The 20387-nt window shown below is 53.8% G+C and overlaps 1 protein-coding gene across 1 annotated transcript; it reads right to left on the bottom strand.

The window, feature by feature from the left end:
- Positions 1-8025: 8025 nt before the first annotated feature.
- Positions 8026-19648, bottom strand: NMUR1 (neuromedin U receptor 1). The gene is made up of 3 exons (XM_023932970.2): positions 11970-19648; positions 10618-11514; positions 8026-9375 (listed from the first exon to the last, which is right to left on the bottom strand). The coding sequence occupies exons 2-3, from the start codon at positions 11510-11512 to the stop codon at positions 8972-8974; spliced, it is 1299 nt and encodes a 432-aa protein (XP_023788738.2). The 5' UTR covers positions 11513-11514; positions 11970-19648; the 3' UTR covers positions 8026-8971.
- Positions 19649-20387: the final 739 nt, after the last annotated feature.

The raw sequence follows: 20387 nt of genomic DNA on the forward strand, positions 1-20387 counted from the left end.
GGGTTTTCTTTGGTCCCATCACACTGTGGAGACTGTGCAGAGAGGAGAAAGGCAGTCAGGCTGCCCTGGGCCATGCAGCAGTGCTCTTAAAACAGAGCTTGGTCTCACCAACCATCTCCTGCCAAAGCCTTGGCCAAAAAACAGGCTAGGACAATTGCAAAGGTGCTGCAGACTGGCTAAATGTGGGGGACCAAGAGTTGTTCCCTCTTCTAACACAGACAGGGAAGACAAGTACACCCCCAGGTCCCTGCCCTGACACCAACTTCGCTGGAAAACCAGCTGAGGGCAAACCTGTGTGAGTCTCAAAGAGCACTGAGCTGTACTTACACTGTCATGACTGCAGGATTAGAGCAGTGCTCCACAGTCTGAGCTTCACCCTCTTGCTATTGAAAGGGGCATTTAGCACAGGAATGACTGGAGGATGCAGAAATGCAGTAAGCAGGAATAGTCACACTTTGCTTACTCATATTGAACCATCTCTCTTTTGCCCAGTGCCTCAGACCAAAGGGGCACAAATCAGGACCTGTTTTTCTACCTCTGCTGCCCCTGGTCTCACCTGCAGAAAGGAGATTCTGTTTCTGCCACCACTGAGTCTGGCACAAAGGCAGGGAACAGGAGGGTTCAGAGGTACAGCAGCAACCTGGGAGCTCACAGCAAAATGCCTGGCTGTTTTCTGGAGAAAAAAATCTGACTTATCTCTTGTGGGATAAGTTCTGTGGGGCACAGAGCAGCCTCTTAAAGGAGGGAAATAAGAGCAGAAAGTCCTGAAGGTGCCAACAAGTGCCCTCTGGCCACACCACACTCATGAGTGTCCCAATTGCCAGAAGCAGTTACTGTGGGGTGACCTGTGAACTCACACCACTTGAGCACAGTGACCAAAATCATCACTGCAACAGAAAAGCTGAGTGTTGAGACATCTTGAATGGGCCTGAAGATCCCCAAACCTGTTTCTAGGAGGTTTGGAGAGGAAACCATGGACAATGTGGAGGGTGCCTCACTGCTGACCCCAGCCTCTCCCAACACATGCCTGCAGAATAAAATTGCACCAATGTCAGCCAAATGACCTGTTCAGCTCTGTAGCTTTTGGGCTGGGGAGATGCTAAACTTCTAGGGCAAGGAAGCAGGCCAAGAGCTGGGAGGAACAGCAAGACACAGAGAATTCCTCCCAACAACTGAGGAAACACTCACAGATACAGCCCATCAGACCAATCTCAGCTCCAAGGGTAGGTGTTTTCCTACTGCAACCACTGGCTTTTGGAATAGGGTTAAACTACTATATATCCCAGCTATGTCTGCACAGAGACAATCAGCACAGAGACAAAAAATTCTAGGAAGAATAACCTTTAAATGCTTCTACTGTCACAGCCACCCCACCCCACTGGGTGCAAATGGGTGCTTTTCAGTCCAATCATTACCACTTCCTTTCTTTCTTTCTTTCTTTCTTTCTTTCTTTCTTTCTTTCTTTCTTTCTTTCTTTCTTTCTTTCTTTCTTTCTTTCTTTCTTTCTTTCTTTCTTTCTTTCTTTCTTTCTTTCTTTCTTTCTTTCTTTCTTTCTTTCTTTCTTTCTTTCTTTCTTTCTTTCTTTCTTTCTTTGAGCTTTTTGCTGCTGTATATCTAATTCAACCATCCTTAACTGCATCAGTAGAAATGCATCTCCCCTCTTCCACGGGAAGGGCCTGAAGGAGTCCTCACCCAGCCATCATCTTGCAGATGATGCTTGAGCACAGCACTTGCTGCTGTGTTTCAGGTTCCTGCCAGATGGACTCACCGCCTGTCAGTCGGGATTGCCGCAGAAAAAGAGGAACGAAACCCAGCTCAAACCATTTGCTTTTCCATCTGTGCAAGGCGGTTGTTTAAATCAGCACCGGCAGAGAGGTTTGGAGTTGACGCCAGAATAAGTTTGGAGAAGTGAAGAGCTGTAGAGAGATCTGGATCTTCCTTTAGCCAGAGCAGAAATCACTGGAAAACACCAGAGGAGTGAAGAGCTCGCAAACCCCGATGCAAAAAGTCAGCTTGAGCCTGGCATTGCTGACAGGCTCCCAGGATGGCTTGGGGCTGTAGGTGAGGGAGAGAAGAGCAGAGCAGCAATATCCTCCCCATTCTTTATTAATACAGCAGTGAGGCTTGATGTCTCCTAAATTATAATGTCTTTCTTGTCATTAACTTGATTTCTTTCTGGTGACAGCAGCAGCAAATTGGTCCCAGCTGTTTTGAGCAAGGGATGAGAAATTAAAAGGAATTAAACAAGCCAAGTGCTGGAGGGGATGGTGTGAGGGGAGGGAGTGCTTTGGGCCAGAGATGGCCAAGGAGAGGGACGGGACGGGACGGGACGGGACGGGACGGGACGGGACGGGACGGGATGGGATGGGATGGGATGGGATGGGATGGGATGGGATGGGATGGGATGGGATGCAGTCATGGGGGTAGTGGGAAATGCCAGGAAGGGAGAAATGGGCTCAGGACTCATGCTTCTTCCTGCAAGCAGGACACTGAAAAGCAGGTGCCTGCCACAGTGAGGTATGTCTGGGGAGGGAACAGCCCTGTGTGTGCTGAGGCTGCTGCCATGCTGGAGGACAAATGGAAGCCCCTCAGGGGTTCCCCCTTCCGAGGAACATTCCCTGCTTGGGACTGAAGGAGAGCAGTGCTACTGAGCTTCTTTGCTAGCTGGTACAAGCAAGTGTCAGGCATCAAGGAGTTTTTATCAACTGTTCTGGAAGAGGCCAGGCTCAAGAACTGAGGAAAAACACATCTATGTCTATGTCTCCATTTTCTGCTGACTGTTGGCAGCTCTTGCCCCTGAGGCACTGCCTGCCCTGCCAGGGCATGGAGAGGGTCTTGGAGAACCTGTCCATCAGTCTCTGCTAAATACCTGCTGGGAACTCCCATCCTGGCAGCCCCAGGCTGATTCCTGTGTGAAATACACAGCTTTTGACCTGTCTTGTAGCCCCAGGGCCAGCTGGAACCATCCTGTGCCTGATGTGAGCTCGGGGGCTGGCAGGAGGGGATGTCTCATGCTCAGTTTCAGCATCATTAATGTGAGATGGTCATTAATGCGACACAGTCACTCCACCCGCCCAGGAAAGATAAGAAAGATGAGTTTGGCCTCAGAATCCTCTCAGACAGCTTTCTCCAATGTGCCACATTAAATAGTCCTGAACTGAGAAGACAAACTCGCCCTGGCTGCCATGATAAGCACAAAGAGTGATAAACCCACATAATTAAAGTCTGCCACTGCAATAACGTAGCAGCAGAGACAGCTGGAGTCTAGCCCTGAGCCTGGGTCCATACTTGGGCTTTACTTGTTTTCATTCAAACTTATTTTGGAGAGATTCAGCCCAAGCACTGCCGGGTGCCAGGAGGGAGGGGAAAATGCCATCTGGGCATGGTGGAGTGGAGGAGCCAGGGCTGTTGTTCCCTTCCTGGCTGTAACACAGAGAAATCTTTAGCAGAAGCAAGTACCCTCAAAACCATTTTGAAGAGGAGCTGACCTTATAGAAAAGTACATGGTTCATAAGGAGGCATTTCCCCTTGAGGTACTGCACCATTGTCCTTAGGACCATGGTCAAGGAGAGTAGGGACTGGTCAGGGATCAGTTTCACTGCTCCTAAATATATATAACACTAGAAAAAAGTTAGCTTTTTCCAATCTGGGCTCCCAGCCTTCCTCTTCATGCTGGACTTTGCTCCACCCCAATGAGACCTGGAGGGTTGGTGCCTCCTCATCCACCACATCTCACCCAGGGGAACAGGGGAGACCCTGGGACATGTGTGCTGGGGATCCTAAGCACAGCTTGTGGGGCTGTAGAAAAGCCCTTTGCAGACTGTCGTCCTCCAGGTCAGTCTCAGGGCTCTGAGCCCAAGCCCCCACATCCTGCCAGCAATTGCAGCCAGTTGTTAGCAGTCCCCACTTGCCTCAGAGCTCAATCATCCAGCCAACTTCAATCCATTTACTGCAGTGCTAATTATCTTTCCTCACTTTCATTTCTTAACCAAAGTGTCCCCATGAACAAAATTAAGCATCACACAGGCTTCTCTGACATAAATTCTGCTGTCTTTAGCAACCACACAGTTGCTACAGAAGGTGTGGGCTGACCAGTCTTCCTTTTCTAACCCATTGTTGTGGGTTTTTAACCCTGCCCCAGCTGATGCCTGAGAAGGTTCCCCGTGGCTTTAATGGGCTGTCCCTGCTAGGCTGTGGGGAAGGGCAGTGTGCATTGCACCTCTGGCCTTCCCCTCACCCTCACAGGACAGTGGATTTCAGACAGAACAACATGCAGTCCTTCACTAGAGATGCCCTTTGTCCCTCTAGCTCTAGTGTTTTCCCTCCCCGTGTGCTTAAGGTGGGGAGAGGCAGGGTACAAGGACCCCATCACTTCCCTGCACATGGCCTCATCCCTCCAGGGCTGTTGGGTTTGCTGTGACATAGAGGAGACTGTCCCTGGTGCAGGTGACAGTCACAGTGCACCACAGCTGACTCAGCCTGAGCATCCTCCATCCAGGCCCTTGGCTGGGCTGTGCTCCCCACGCTGCCTCTTCCCAGCCTCCCTGCACTGCATGGCTGCCTGATTGCTGTGAGAATCCTGGCTCTTGGGGAAGCCACTGAGGCAGGAAGATGGGCTGCCTCTGGTATGGGGCTAAAAACTGAGCCCAGAGGCATCCCTGAGGAGCAGAATCAAATTCTACATATATGCACTAGGGGCTGGGCTAGAAAACATTCAGAGGTCCTGTCCAACCTGAACTATTCCATGATTCTGTGATTTCTTGCTGTCTGCCTCCCTGACTATCTCGTGCTGCCCATCATCATCTGTAGGCACTATGTGTTGGCTTTTCACCACCACCACTAGCCTGGGGTAAGGGGAATAAATGAAAAATGATTTGAAAAGCAACCTAAGCTCAAACCCTGCACAGTTTTCTGACATCTACATTTTCCTGCTTTCCCCCTCCCCTAACAAAGGCTGGGATCTTGGTGGGAAAGGCTGCTGTGCTGCAGCCCAAACTTCCCCCTCACCCAGCCCTAGACAGGAACTGCTCACAAGGCTCACAAGGGCTTTGCCAAATTCACACTGTACGCCTTTTCCCCATCCCATGGCTGTGTGAAGGAAGGGAAAAACAACCCTTCCCTTGAAACCATCTTCTCTTGAAAAGGGGCGGCAAAAAAATCTGCTGGCACACTCTGGAGCCATTTATCATGGCTACAAATATACAAGGCAATTGCTGTAAAACTTGAGTTTGGCTCTCAAGGAAAAAAAACCCACCCCATGCTTGTTGCAAACAATCACAGCACAAAAAAAAAAGCCTTACAAGGCTGGGGCAGCCTCATAGATGGATTGCTTTTTAATCCCCAAAGCTATGGTGATAAATCTTTTCACTGGAAGCTCTGGAGATACTGTGTCACTTAGGGCATGCAGCAACTGGGGGGAAAAGAGTTCCAGGAGCTGAGCAGGCACAGGGGAGCAGGAAGGCTCTCCTGCAGCCAGGAGCAGGTGATTATGCAGGAGCTGGCAGCTGGACAGAAGCTGCTGTAAGTCTAGAGGACAGATGGACAAGTTTTGGAGAACAGCTCTTTGGAAACAAAGTGTTTGGAGAGGAGATGGTGGCATGGAGCCCAACCTGACCACGTGCTCCATATTGCAGGGACAGAGAGATGCTTCTCCCAGCTCCGAGGAAAGACACGGAGCAATAGCATCCACACATTCCCTGCATCTCCTGGTCCCTCAATTTACCTCTACTCTGACCCATCTGGGGTCTCTTGGGCTCTGAAATATTTATTTGACTCCTAGGCAGTGTTTTGGAGTGCTCCTTCTGCCCAACTATGCTGAATCACCGTTCAAGCCATTCCCCGGGCCACTTGCATGGGTGGGAGCAGTGGGAACAACTTGCCCGTCCTTGCCTTCTGCATTTCCCCCTCCCACAAGGGCCTTTGCTTCTATGCCACCTCCCTGGCAGGAACAATTCCTCTAATGTATACTGGGAGGGTGGCAGGGGCCAGGCTGATCCTGAGGGCTTAGGGCAGTGGGGATCATCATGTTCTTGGAGTAAACAGCTCTGTAAAATTCCCTTCCTGGGGGCTGCAATGAGCCTGAGGCAGGAAGAAGTCATCAACTACTGCCTTCCCAGTGGTGGAGATGTGTAAAATGCTCTTCATGAAACCATTCTCCCTGAGGAGATCGGTTCCTTTTTTATTAGGTTTCATGCAGATTTTACTATTAATTATAGGATTGAAAGACTTGCCCAGAAGCCTTTGATCCCAGCATCTCTCAGGAGCCCAGCTGGCATGTGGTACCCGGGAAGTCTCCACTTCTGTTCTGTTCCACAAGTTGGGGAAAGCTTGCCCATACATCTCCACCCAGGAGCTGCCACCAGCTGTGCTGCAACTACATCTCTGCCAAGCTTTTGGGATGCTTTCCAGGGTGATCCTGGCCCAGCTGTGCATGTGGAGTGGGTGGTGGGACAGCCCCAGCATCATCACCCAATATATCAGGGCTTGAGCTGCATATTCCCCTCGAGCATCTCAGAGAGGAGAATTTGGGATCATCAAGGAGGATGAGGAGTCCCAGGTCAGGAGATGTCTGGGCAGCTGGGAATGCAAGGCTGGATAAAGGCAAAGCCAGTGCCTCACCTTTCTGGCTGTTCTGGACTCCATCTCAGCCATGCTGCAACTGAGGATCCTGCAAAAAACCCCTGGGAACACACACTCTGAAACTGACCACGGTGCTTGAGCCGCAGCAGCCACAGCTGTATCCCTGCACAGCCTGGCTGTTCAGGAGCAGCTGGACAAGTTTGCCCGATGTGCAAGGGACCCCAAAGCTCCACATGGGCATCTGTCACTACATTATAAATACTATAAATACTATCGACTGCCTATTAAAAAGCCATTCCCTGGAGATTTGTGGCTGGGGAAGCAGCTGGGTGAAGTGAGATGGGGCAGTAATGGCCATCAAGGAGGCATCAGTCACATCCACCCACGCAGCAGCAACAAGGGGCCCCACATGGCTGCCAGGGTGCTGTCCCCTGCCAGGACCATCACCGACAGGAGAGAGAGAGAAGACAAAATAAACGGATCTCAGTGCCCTCAGCCACACTGACATCCTCCAGAGAGAGGCTGTAAGCAGTCGGCAGGACCCTGAAACACAAAGTTACTGCAGCCCAGTGCCCACCCTCACCCAGCAGGACCCCTCAAGGGCCAAGGAATGGCTTTGTCCCTGGCAGATCTGGCTGCGGGATGGGGAGCAGAGGAAGCCAGCTGCACTCCCTCTGAACTAAGGACTGGGTAGATGGGAACAGGAGGGAGTGTGCATGCCCCAAACCCTGCCTCTTCTTGGTCCCTGGCCTGGCTGTGGTCCCGTGGAATGTGCTTAGGAGGGGCTGGAAGCAGAGCAGCAGCTGCCACTGCTCTGCCTGGGGCTCTCTCATCCAGTATTTCTGCTCAAGCAAGCCCCAGGCTAGCCCACACTGACCAGAGGCACAGCCATGTGATGCTGAGCCAGGGGAGCCTCCAGAGCTGGCCGTGAGGGAGCTGGGTTGAGTAAGTAGTGCAAAACAAGAGCTCAAACTGCTTGGGCGGTCCCTCAGCTCCCATTTCAGATCCTCAGTATTTCATTCTGCCGGACCTGTACACAGGGAAGTCAGCAGCATTGATCTGAGACAGGAAATCGATGGGTCCTTCCAGCCTGGGAGAGCATGACCAGCCAGCCCACGCTCCCTGGCATTTTCGTGACATTTTCTAAGCCGTGTGTCTAGGGAAGGACTGATGGCCACGGCTCCAGAGGCAACTGTCCCTCTGCAAAGGCCCCAGCCCCAGAGAGACCAGGAAGGGTGCAGGCATCCCACTTGTGCCCTCCCTGCTGTGCCCTCAGTGTCCCTGGACCTGCACACCCACCTCAGCAGCAGAGCCCCCACGGAGATCTGGTGAAACACCCCTGGTGTCCATCAAGGACACGTGGCCCATCCATCACCCACCCAGGAGCGTGGCCTGCGTTCAGTCCCATGCTGGGAGCAGAGCTGGGGGACACAAGCAGGACACAAATCAGGCCGGTGGCTTTTTTTAATTCTCAATGAGGCTCAGCCCATGCAGGGCAGGGATGGAGGATGGCTCCCCACCTTCCCCACAAGTTCAGGTGACCACGGTGGGCAGAGGAAGAAGAGATAGGCACCCACCACATGATGGTCAGAGAGAGGAGAGAGGAGCATATTCATGTGACACAGACAGTCATGGAGCTCTGCTTTGGCATTACAAACAGCTTGGCAATCCCTTTGTCCCATATTTTCCTCCCATGGACTCCAGCTCTGGAGGGAGCAGCCATGCTCCTTCTCTTGCCCTCAGAGGGTTGGGAATGCAGGGCATGAGAAAGGTTGGGAGCAAGGAGCTGTACCAGCACCCTGCAGCCAGGCACCAGCTGCCACCACTGAAGAGACATGCCAGAAAATCAGGGTCACATTTATGCCAGACAGCCCTGAAGAGGTCTCAAGGGAGAAGGCACCCACAGACCATTTTTTCCCCATGGGATTTTTCCACAGTCCCACACAAACCTCTCGCACCCTCCTGGGTCTCAGCCCAGCTGCAAACACTTCTGGGAGCACCCATCCATTCCTGTGTCCCAAAGCAGCCCGGGATGCCTAAGCCCCCAGCTCCAGTACCTGTGGGTTCACCCCACTGGGCCAGGAGGGATGGAATATTTTTAGGGATTGCTGACATATCCCTGACATAGAAGTCAGCTGTCCCCACACCACAAGGGATGCCCTGGCCTTGGCCAGGCCTGGTGCTGCATCCAGGGCACAGCAAGGCCACTGCCACCCTGTCCCTGGAGCAGTGCTGCTGATACAACCAGCCTTTCCATCCCAGTGGGACAGCACAGAGAGGCTGGGATTCCTCCATCACTCCTGCCCTGCTCCCCACCACAGGATAAGTGCCACAGTCAGATGGATGCTGGTGGCGAGGAAAGCTGGTCCCAGAGTCCTTCCCTATCCTCTCTTCAGCAGAGGGATATTGTGTGGGTGGTGGCCTGGCCCCTCTCCATGTCCTCCAGCTCGAACTCCTCGGCATCAGAGAGGGGCAGCCCGCTGGTGCCGGGCACGGGCTCGCACTCGGTGCTGCGGGTGGTGGTGCGGGTGACGCTGGGCGAGTATTTCCGTGCCCACGGCGGGCGGTGGCCGGGGCGGCACATCACCTCCTTGAACATCTCCCGGAAGCGGGTGGACATCAGGTTGTAGAGGATGGGGTTGGCGGCCGAGCTCAGGTAGAAGAAGATGCCTGAGATGATGTGGACATACTGGAACATGTGGAGCATGTTGCTGGTCCAGGTGGAGACGAAACTCCAGACGAGGCGGTCAGTGTGGAAGGGAGCCCAGCAGATCCCAAACACCACCACCAGCACAACTGTGAGGAGACAAGGACCTGTTGTTACTGAGGGGACAGGGATTACCAACCCCACGGAGATCTCCAGTCCCTGGCCAAGCACTGCCCCATTTCATCTTTGGCCATAGCAAAGAAGCACGAGAGAGAGGAAAAAGGAGAGGGTAAAGGTCCCCTCAGTGCCTTCTGGGCTTGTCATGGCAGGGCTGGAGGTCTGGACAGGATCTCCTCCCTCCTCCATCTCCTGCTGGTGCTACTTCAGGCCCTTCTGTGCTGCACTTCACCACTCATTGGCAGGCAGCTGGCGCTGTCACAGCCATGCAGCACAGCTGGGGGACTCACTCCCCTATTGGCATCCAGCCTCCATAAACCTGCCACCATCACCAGCAAAGTCCAAGGAGCACAAGCTGTTTGAGACCTTTCCTTGTGCTCTGGTTTTGATCTTTTTTTGTTCTTGTTTTATAACCCAGCTCTGCTGATGGAAAGGGAAGGGTGTACATACCTGTACATTTATGTACAGGTAGTCCTGGGATCCTCTGCCATACCCATGCCACAATGCATCTCTGTGGCACGTGGGGACAGGTCCCCCTTTGTGCCCAGCCCAAGTGCCTTGGACAGCAGAGTTACCACTTGTCTGGGAGGTGGAGGGGAAGCAGCCCTCACCCTGCTGTTGGACGGGGCTGGGCAATCTGCCATCGCCGTGCCATCACGGGACTGGGAGCATGTGGAGGTCAGCGTGCCGGGGACAGGCAGCTACCCAAGGGCAGCCAGCTCCCAGTCCTGGGAAGGGGGCCAGAGGCTCTGGAACCATGCTGGGGAGGGGAGCAAGAGTGAAGAGGAGTGGGAAAGAGGGTGTTTCAATCCAGCCTTGGGTCATTGCCCCATTAGTCACAGAGACTGTGGGGCCGGGCAGAAGTGCTGCCCTCTGGGAAATCCCACCACTGCCACCAGCATTTGAGGTCTGGGTGGAGGGATGGGGAGTGGGTTCCCCCATCCCAAACCACCTCCTTTCTCTTTCTCACCCTGCACTTCCCTCAAGGAGGGGTGTATGGCTTGGAGGGAGCTGGCACAAGCAATCCTTACTGCTGGACTGGAATCAGCAGATCTACCTTTGCCCCAACACCCTGCAAGCCAGACCCACAGCCTTCCTCTGGCATGACCCAGCCTTGGTGCTCTGGACTGTCCGTGACTCAGTTTCCCCCAGCACCCTCCCAACACAGCCTTGGGAGGTACTCCCTGGCTCTGCCATCCCCAGCACCGACTCACACAGCATCTTTGTGACCTGCCTCCTCTTGACTTTCTTCTGCACCCGGGTGTTGTGGCAGCTGCGGCTGCTGCCAGTCTTGGCTCCCAAGGCTTCCAGCATCTTTTCTTTCTTGAGCTGCAGGCCAATAAGAAGGTAGAGGACACTGATGGTCCCCATGGGCAGGAAGAAGAAGACAATGGTGGTGACCTGGATGATGAGATTATAGGTCAAGCGTGGTTTCACCAGGGTGCAGATCTCTGAATCGGGCACCCGTCCCCGTCCCGGCACATAGAGAGGCTGCAGCCCGTGGAGGCTGGTATTGGGGATGGAGCAGACGACCGACAAGACCCAGATGGTGACAATGACCCTCTTGGCGTGGTTCCTGGTCACCACGTACTTGGCTTTGAGCGGGTGCACCACAGCGATGTAGCGCTCCACGCTCAGGGCTGTGACGTTGAGGATGGAGGCGAAGCAGACGGCCTCGAACAGCAGCGTCTTGAAATAGCAGCCGCTGGCCCCCAGCAGGAAGGGGTAGTTGCTCCACATGTCGTACAGCTCCAGTGGCATCCCCAGCAGCAGCACCAGCAGGTCGGACACGGCCAGGCTGAACAGGTAGTAGTTGGTGGGTGTTCTCATTAACCGGTGCCGGAGGATGACGATGCAGGTGAGTGTGTTGCCCACAGCCCCCACCAAGAAGATCAGCAGGTAAATGACACACACTGGGACAAAGAAGTTGGACCGTCGAGGTCCCAGGTACTTATCCCGCAGCTGCTCCTCTGTCAGGTTGGCATCCTTAGGGTCGAACAAGGTCTCTGGGTGAGTCCTGTTGCTGAGATCAGGGCTGATGGGCTCCACAGAGAAGTCTTGCTGGGGCAGGGGGAACTCGGAACTGGAGCAGTTGACATAGGGATTCATGACTGAGGAGAGATGGAGAGGTTTGCAGGATGCTTTCCCAACTTCTCTGCTCCCCCTGCTCCCACTCTCCCTCTCCCCGCTGGTGTCACGGTGCCCCTGATCACCAGGGCTCTGCACTCTTGCACCCATCCTGCCCAGACACAGCCTTTCCCTTGGGAAACCACACAAAACCTCCACCTAAACTCCCTCAGGTTTTCCAAGTGCTTTTTACCCCATTTCCCTTCTGCAAACAACCCTGGCAGCTCCCCAGTCCACCTTTGCCCCTTTGCCCCATCAGGGAATGTCAGCAGGGCTGTCCTCTTTTCCTGCTCTGTAAGCAGAGCAAGATACAGCCCCAAAAAGCCAGCTCCAAAAATCTCTCCTGGCCGCAGTTCTACCGGATATGTAGAACGGCTGGCAGGGCAACCAATAAAACAGCCAGAGGGAAAATTGATTTTCTAACATGATAAGGACTTACGGCTTGTTGGGAAACTCCAGATGAAGGCTGAGGTCCCACCACCCCTGCGCCGGACAGGGTCAGGGCTGGGGAGGGAGCGTGGGAGGGGATGGAGACTTCACTGCCTTAAGAGGCAGGCGAATGAAATCCTGCCGCTGCTTTCCCCTCGCAGCTCAGCTCGGAGAAGCCGCCTGCCCTTCTCCACCTTCTCCCGCTTGTCCGCTGTCAGCTGAGAGGCTGAGGGGCTGTGCCAGGGGCTTCTCTTCCCACCGCTGGCCAAACAAATCGCGGTGCCGAGACCCTGCCCCTGCCAGGGGCTGGCTCCTTATCTGCAAAGCAGCACCTCCAAAAAGCTGTCCTTCAGAGAGAGGAAATAACGTTAAGGTAATAAACTCCATTGACTCTGAGAGTCCCAGGGGAGGGCGGCACAGGCGTCTCCTGCCCCTCCGGCAGCCTTCGCAACGTCGGCATTTGTCATTTGCGTGGTGTCGGTGCTGAGTGAAGCATCCATCCCGGCACCGGCCGGCCCGGGAGCCTCTGCAGCACCCGCTTGTCCGGCCTCAGCTCGGGGAAACGCGCAGGGATCCAGCTGCTTCCTGAGGTCTCCCACTTCCAGATGTGTGACAATCGCCGGGCAGCCCGAATCACTGCCCCGGGATGCGGGTGGCTCCAGCCGGCTCCCTTCACACTTGGGTGCGAGGAACTTGCTGCGCTCGCAGCATCGCCCCGTGCTCGGCGTCCGGCTCGGCTCCCTCCCCGTGCCCGCTGTCTGTGTCTGTCTGTCTGTCTGTCCGCCCGTCCTCCGCTGACATCCCGTGCCAGGAACGCTCCTGCTTTGCCGCCGATCAGAGCCGCGCACACACAGAGCACTCACGGCTCCTGAGCCCCGCGGACGCGTGTCAAGGCTCCGTGTCCCCGCTGTGCCCGCGGCTCCTCTCTCCGCCCCGAGCCGGAGAATCCCACGGGCTCCTGCTCCCCCTGCGGCGGCCGAGGGCTGCGGGCTGGGGGCTGCGGGTCTGCATCCCGCCCCAGCCCCGCAGGTGCGGAGGAGGGGCCGGGGGATGCGGGGAGCGCATCGTTCCGCCGGTGCGACACCCGTGGGCATTGCCACCCCTCGGGACGGGGAGGCAGCCCTGGGCACAGGGACACGCGCCGGTCCCTTCATCCCCTCCGGGGGTGGCAGGGAGCAGGTGGACAGGTCCCACCCAGGGATGACACCTTGAAGGGCTCTGGCATCCCGGGACTTACCTCCTTCTGCTTGTCCCAGCACCATCCCACCCTGCACCGAGGCTGAGCTGAAAGAGCCCCAGCAGGGCTGAATTCAAACAGGCAGTACAGGGATCTTGGGGCAGAAACCTGGAGAGACCTGCCAGGAGAGACCTGCTGCCAGCCCCACGCCCCCACTCCCACGAGGGCTGAGCCCCAGCACAGCTCACTGCTCTGCCGAGCCTGGTGCTTGTGGCCAGGATGTGAGGAGCTACCTGGATCTGGTGGCCTCCAGCACCAGGACACATCCCCTGGGGTCCTGCATGGCCCAATCCTCCCCCTGATGCCAGAGCACGGAGCAGATGGAGCAGAACCACTTGCTTCTTGTTGATTTTGCTCAAAGAAATTCCAGAGCAGGCGAGGGATGACAGGACAAGACCAGCAAAGCCCTGGGCTGTCTTGGTAGCCCTGACCTGGCCCTACCGCTGCTCCCTGCAGCAAAAAGACATCAAGCAGGGGAGAGCTGGCAGAGCAAACATGCCAAGGGCAGGAAAGGTCTGTGGCTGCCCTGATCCTTGACTTTCCTCAGAAAACCATCTTTTCCCCAAGAGGAGAGGAACTGCTGAAGCCAAAGGCCTGGAGGGTAAAATGAGTGTAAACAAGACATTACTCAAGGGGAGAAATCAACAAACTGGAAACAGTGTCTGAAACTGGGAGGAAGAAGGAGAAGAGTTGCTGCCTGCTCCTTTGCAAGTGAGGAAATGAAACTTCATCCCCTCCGGGGATGGATACACAGTAAAACGGGGTTATGGCATAGTGCTGGTGACAGCTGGGACAGGACACAGGGACAGCAGCCGGATGATGCTGGCAAGGGCTCAGCAGGGCTGTTTTGGCAGATGCCAGGATGGGTGACAGCGCCAGGGAACTGGCACGTTGCAGGTCACACTCCCTGGGTGGCAGAGCTACAAACAGTAAGTGGTGAGGCAGGGATTTCTTTCTGTGCACAGGCTGTTTTCCCTGGGGAATGCCCGAGGCAGGGAACAGATCTCTGCCAGTGCAGAGGCACAAGGAGCCTCAGCAGGAACCCACTTTGGGATTGCAACATGGAAAGAAGCTTTCTGGGAAATCTCACTCCTTTCCATTCCTCATCTGTCTCCCTGTGTTTTCTGCCTGCCTGATGAGCACAGTCCCAGGTGCTCCCCGAGCTCTGTGCACTCTTACACAGCCATCTCCCCATCTTCCCTGCCCACAGACAATGCCTTCAACCATCTTGTTCCTCATCTCTGTCTGAGCTCTGCCCCAAGGCAGTCCTTGGGGAGCCCCCTGAGCTCTGCACCTCTGTCCTTGTCCCTGCAGGAACGCCCATGGCTCATGTGTCCTGCACTCTCAGGAGGATGAGGGGATGTCTGTGGGGACTGGGGTGTTTGGAGGCTGCTTGGATTGGAACCAAGCAGTGGAGATGTTGCTGAGCTCTTGACAAGCTTCAACATCTGTTTCCCTAAAGCCTCCTTTCCTTCCTGAGGACAACAGGCATGTAGGAAGGACGGTTTGCAAGGAGCAAAGACAAGACAAAGCTTGATTCACTCTGAAATGAAGCACGAGTCCCTCCATCCCCACCGAGCTGTCAGATCCAGAAGTCCAGATGGAAGCAGGCCTCTCTGCCCCATTTGTCACAGTTTTGCTGGGAGAGAGCCATGGGACATGGGATCCTTCTCCCTTTGCCTCCCCATTTCCCTCATCATTCACATCAGCCTGTTGGAGCATCCCACATAACTGGGGCCTCAATAGCTGCACCCACCCCACCCACTGTCATCTCTGGGAAGAAATGGTAGCTCTCAGGGACTGACTGAATATCACTTCTTTCTCTTTGATCTCTTTCTTCCTGTATCCTACCTCTAAGTCCTCACAAAATTAACACTCCTTTAAAATGATCCATTCTCTGTTTCAATTTTCTGATAAACAAAACTCCCCACACCAGTGGGTTACAGCTCAGCAAGGCCCAGCTCTGCAGCTGTGCCAGGAGAATTAAGAAGCCAAAAGAAAAAGCAAACCTCAGTTTCAAAGCTCGAAAGGCACAGCCCAAATAACCTCCTGCATCCACTTCTGGCTCCTTTCAAGAGGGCATCACACAGTAATTGCAGGGCAGCCCAGCACAGCCCTGTAGAGCTGTGTGTGCTCTATCCCTGTTTCTTCCTGCACTCTGCAGATTTAATTAACACCCTCTGGTTCTGAACATGAAAAGCCACCAAGCCACAGAGTGACACTGCATCCAAGAGGGAAACTGAGGCACAGACAGTCCCTTGTCCCCTCTGTGCTATCCTGCAGCAGGCAAAAGCCGCCGGGTTGTGTTCTGCTGCCACAGAAGGAAGGAGATGAGCAGCCCCTTCTCAGGGTATTGCTGCAGCACATTTTCCAGAGCAGGGATGGCCAGCAAAGACAGAACAGGGTCATGAAGAATGAACCCTCTCCCCTTGGAGAGTAAGCAAATCTTTTGGCAATGGGGATGTAAAAAGGGCTTCTCTCTCTGCTGGGAGCTGCCTACTCAAAGTTGCCCCTTTTTGGTCACCTGGAGATGGCCAGCCTAGAGGATGCATTTCAGAGAGCAGAAGGATGCTTTTTTTTAGACCTCAAGGCCAGGAAGGGCCACACAGACCCACAGGGCACCAAACAGGCCCAGATCTGGATAATTTTGCACAGACAGGTCACAGGGTGGCCTTTCCAAAGCAGCCCTGCTGTGCTTTACCCAGCAAAGCCCACCCACCCACCCTTGTCTGTGTGGGACACCCCCCTGTAATAATTTTTTAGCCATCACTCTCCTGTGCATTTCTACTCACTAACTCTCCAGAGGCTTTGTTCACTGTGTAACAGCTGTAGCCATTCCCAAAAATCTCACCTCAGCATTTTTGCCTTCTCCTCTCACACAGCCTAAGCAGGTGACATCTTAACCTCTCACAATAGTGGCAGTTGTTTCTAGATCTCCAAATCCCCTTTTCTGAGCTGGCCATAAACTGGTCAGCACCTTTTCCAGAGTGCAGGCATCTGGTAAAGGAGCAGCACGGAGCCTCTGCTCTCTTGGGACAGCTAGCCATGTTCCTATGGGATGCAGGGCTGGTGCCCTACTGGCAGCCTGGCATTTCTCCCTGCAGCTGCACCTAGAGCCCCACAGCTCATCTGAGGAATAGCTGGGGAGGGATGTTTCTCCTCTACCCCAAACGAGGCAGAAAGAAGGAAAAAAATAAAAATTTTAAAAAATTATAATTTCAATATTCACCGGGATAAAAGCAATCAGGTTTCTAAGGAACAGCAAAATTGGCCTCTGCTCCACAGCTTGTGTCCCCTGGGTCTGCTGAGCAGACAGGGAAGGCAGGCACTCTTTGAGCAGGTATTCAGAATCCATGGCAACCATAGTTTTACTAATCAGGGCCGGCACAGACTTGAAGTGCTTTTTCACCTGGCAGGAGCCCTGGGCTTTTGCCATTAGGCTGAGTTACCCGGGGGTGCTGCCTTGGCCATGCCCCCTGGGCAGTGATGGAATTGGATGAGGGCTGGCTGCAAGCCAAGGCATCCTGACAAGAATCTGCACAGTTCCAACTCTGTGCCCTCCATCCAACACGAGGCTGGGGACCATGTTTTTCTACTGAGGTCAGAATGAATAACCCAAGATCAAAAAAGGATAAGATTATTTCACCCCAAGCTGTGGATGTGTGTGTTGGCCAGAGCTTTGCTAATAGCGCATTGTTTTCCTGTCTCCACCTCTTTGGCTCCTGTTTGATGCTGCTCCATGGCACCATGCAGGGTCATCAGAGGTGGCAGAGCCAACACTGGGATTGCAACCACTAATGGAGATGGCATTTTGTACCTGGAGATGACAGATGGAGCTGCAAGAAGAAGGGGGTGTCTTGTGTGCCCCAATCCCACACTAAGGGCAGAGCTACCACCACATTTTCCTTAACCTGAAAAAGCCAGGCTTGGGGAGGATGAGAGGTGGCCCACAGCAGGTCCCAGGGCTACAGCAGAGTGCTCTGCCAGCCCCAGAAGCAGCAAGCAAGCTGTGATGGAAATCCCTCATCCTGGCTGAAATCTGCTCTATGACAAAGCTGTGGCACACTCGGTGGGCAGGAGGGACTCGAGCAGCCCTGCCTTTCCTCAGCAGCAGAGCCAAGCCAGGGGACACCTAAAAGGAGCATTTTGCCAGATGAAAACATCCTGGCCAACACATGCTGAGCTTGGGACCACTTCATCTACAGCAAGTCCATCTCCAAAATACATTTAAATGGAGCATGGGTCTAGGGCATTTTATCAGGCACCAAGAAGTCACTTCATGGCTTTATTTGTTACTTTCCAAGTCTCTTCCTTTATGAATTATCAAAAATATGTAGCTGCATGGCACAGCACAGGGATGGCCTCTCTCCCCTCCCCTTGGTTCAGAGCCACTTGGCACTTGCAGGTTGATTTATGGTGGTCCCCAGGCCTCCCAGGATTGATTGCCAGGGCTTGTTACATCTCCCACTGGGCCATGGTAGATATTAATTCCCTGCCTATGCACAGCTCTCAGCACCCAATTCATGTCTTTAAATGCGCCTGGGAAGAGGCTTTCAGCTGGAAGGAAAAACAGCTGCTCAAGCTCTGCAAAACCTCATTTGCAAAGAACACCGGGTGAGGAAATGACATCTCCGGGATGGGATCCCATTTGCCATGTAGTGACTCACTCTCCAAGTCAAGATCAAAACCTCCAGTCATAAAGAAACCCAAATCAGCTGCAGCAACATCCCAATGAAACACAAGCATGGCAGCAAATAGAGATGCAGGATAGAGAAGGAAACTCATCACAGGGCCTGCAGCACTTTCACATGAATTTATTTGCAAATAAGCATCTCCCAGGTCTGGCATGGGACAGGGCTGAGGGGCAGGACCATGGGGGTGGCAGGGATGAGGATGTGAGAGCCTTGTTCTTCGTGCTGACATTGCCAGATGCCAATTTAATCATCTCATTAATGACACCACAATTTTCCTTATTGCTTTGTTCTTTGCAGTGCAACAGCTGCCAGCTGGGGAGGGTGGGAGCATCTTACACAGGCTGCTGGCACTTTTGCTGTTGCACTGGAAGAAAAAAGGGCTGGGGTGCACTTTACCTGTGTGAGAATACCACACTCTGCTCCATGTCCTGTGACAGGATTTTACTCTGAGCCTCAATTCCCAGATATCAGAACTTCAGGGCTGTACTATTCCACTCTTGTTTTGCACGTGCAAAACACATGCAGACAGACGTTCATTTTTTTCCATCAGAAAGTTTATGCTGCATATAGGGAGAATTAAAGCTCAAAGAACATTATGAGCTCTCAGAGATAGTAATATGGAAACTTCAGCATAAATGAAAGTTTCCTGAGCCCCAGGAGGAAGAAAACATGCCACAAATGTGAATAAACAGCCTGAAATACTCTGCGCACTGAGAGAAGAAATCTGGCAAATTGGTGGCAAGGTTCATCTCCAAGCACAGGCAACAAATGGCACCTAAATTTGTGAGACAGCTGCCAGCAGTGCTGCTGTGCCAGAGAACAGGGCATGATCAGGCTCCAGTGGATCCAGCCCCTTCAGAAACTTGAAGTGTTTTGGTGCCAGCAAATTGGAGCTGGATATGAGGAGAACTCCACAGTGAGCTCCCAGCTCTTTGTGCAACCCACCTGAACATCCCTTTGGTTCAGGGAGAAGGGATCATCGCAGAGGCCAGGGAGACTGAAGCACCCAGGAGCATGATTTTTGCTCTGGGATGGGTCAGATATGTGACACCAGGATGAGCAAGAAGCAGAAATGTGATAAATTCTATGGCCTGAGCTTTCCAGAGGGCTCACCTGCACCTCTCGGGGTGGTCAGCATCGCCTCACTCCCTCCAGCAGTGAGCAGAGGTTACTCAGTGTGGCACAGGATGGGCTGAACAAGAAGCCACAGGGCCAAGTCACATCAGCCTAGTTGTGGTGTGACTTGCACAATGATGATGGAGTGAAGCAGGCATGGGGACACAGGCACTGAAAGGTTAAACAGACAGGTGCAGGGTGGCAGGTCCAGATGACACCCACCCCAGGGGACCACAGCAAGATTCCAGAGTCATCCTGCCCTTAATTGAGATCAGGGGATGGAAGACAATAAGGGATGACATTTTTCCCTAAGGGGAGAGACTCTCAGCCTGATTTTCACACTCTGAAGGAAACTGGAAGAAATAATTAAACATCCCACCTGCACCCACTAAGGATAATCCCAAACCCACATCTCACAAGCACAACAGGTCCAGCCAGTCCAGTTCCCCTCTCCAGCAGGATGGTGGTGAGTGGGTGAAAGCCATCAGGCTGGCACAGTCATTCCACAGGAAAACTCCCAGTGCTGTCCAGTACAACACGTTCTCAAGCCAGGGAACAGGCTCTGGTGTGGCAACACAGCTCTGCTGCCACCACCTTTCCAACCTGGAGACAGCAGCATCTCCCCTCTGCCACATTAGCTCTTCATCCAGGCTTCCCCCAGCTCTTTTGTAGTCCTGGCACCACTCACACTGGGCCAGGCTGGGCAGCACCAGGGAAGGGTGTGCTGGGTTAACCCCACCCTTGCCAGCCACCAAATGCAACCCTCAGGAGGGGGCTGGGGACAGCTCTGCGCCCACACGTTTCAACTGCTCTGTCCCACCCCATCTCACCAGTCCATTCTCCTATGCCTCAGGTTCCCATTGTGCTCCTGCCTGCCACAGCAGTTCTAAGGAAGTTCCTGCTTTCTCCTCTTCCCTCCTTGAGGTGTTTCCCAGGTGGACAGGCAACTTTCCCCATCTCAGCTGTCTCACCACAAGGCTTGGCACATGCACGCTCTGCTTCCAGCATCCCTGGGACTGCTGTCAAGAGTCTGGGGCACAAACTCAACCCATAGAAGTGTTTTCCTCCTGATAGCCATGTTGGGGTTTCCCATCCAGGCTTGACGGCCTCCCACAAACGTTGTGGCCTCTGGTTGCTTCTGTGCCCCAAAGTCCCCAAGAGCTGAACATTTTCAGCCACTCCACCAGGAAGTCCGGATTAAATGCCAGGTCTGGCTGGGATTTCCTCTCCTTGTCTGTGCCAGACTGCTCTGGCAGCAGTGCTGAGTAGCAGCCTGGCACTGTCTGCCTGGATTTGGCCCAGATCCCATTTATTCCATGATTTTCCCTGGCCCACAGCCTCTCTACTTCTTGTTGACACTGTGGCAGCCTCCTGTTTTCAG

This window comes from Cyanistes caeruleus, chromosome 10 (genome assembly GCF_971803275.1).
Source record: "Cyanistes caeruleus chromosome 10, bCyaCae1.hap1.1, whole genome shotgun sequence".
NCBI lineage: Eukaryota > Metazoa > Chordata > Aves > Passeriformes > Paridae > Cyanistes > Cyanistes caeruleus.

Coding starts and splice junctions, on each gene's coding strand:
- NMUR1 (XM_023932970.2), bottom strand. CDS start 11,512: ATGAATCCCTATGTCAACTGCTCCAGTTCCGAGTTCCCCCTGCCCCAG. Junction 9,376..10,617: donor GCAGGTCACAAAGATGCTGT/GTGAGTCGGTGC, acceptor GTCTCCTCACAG/TTGTGCTGGTGGTGGTGTTT.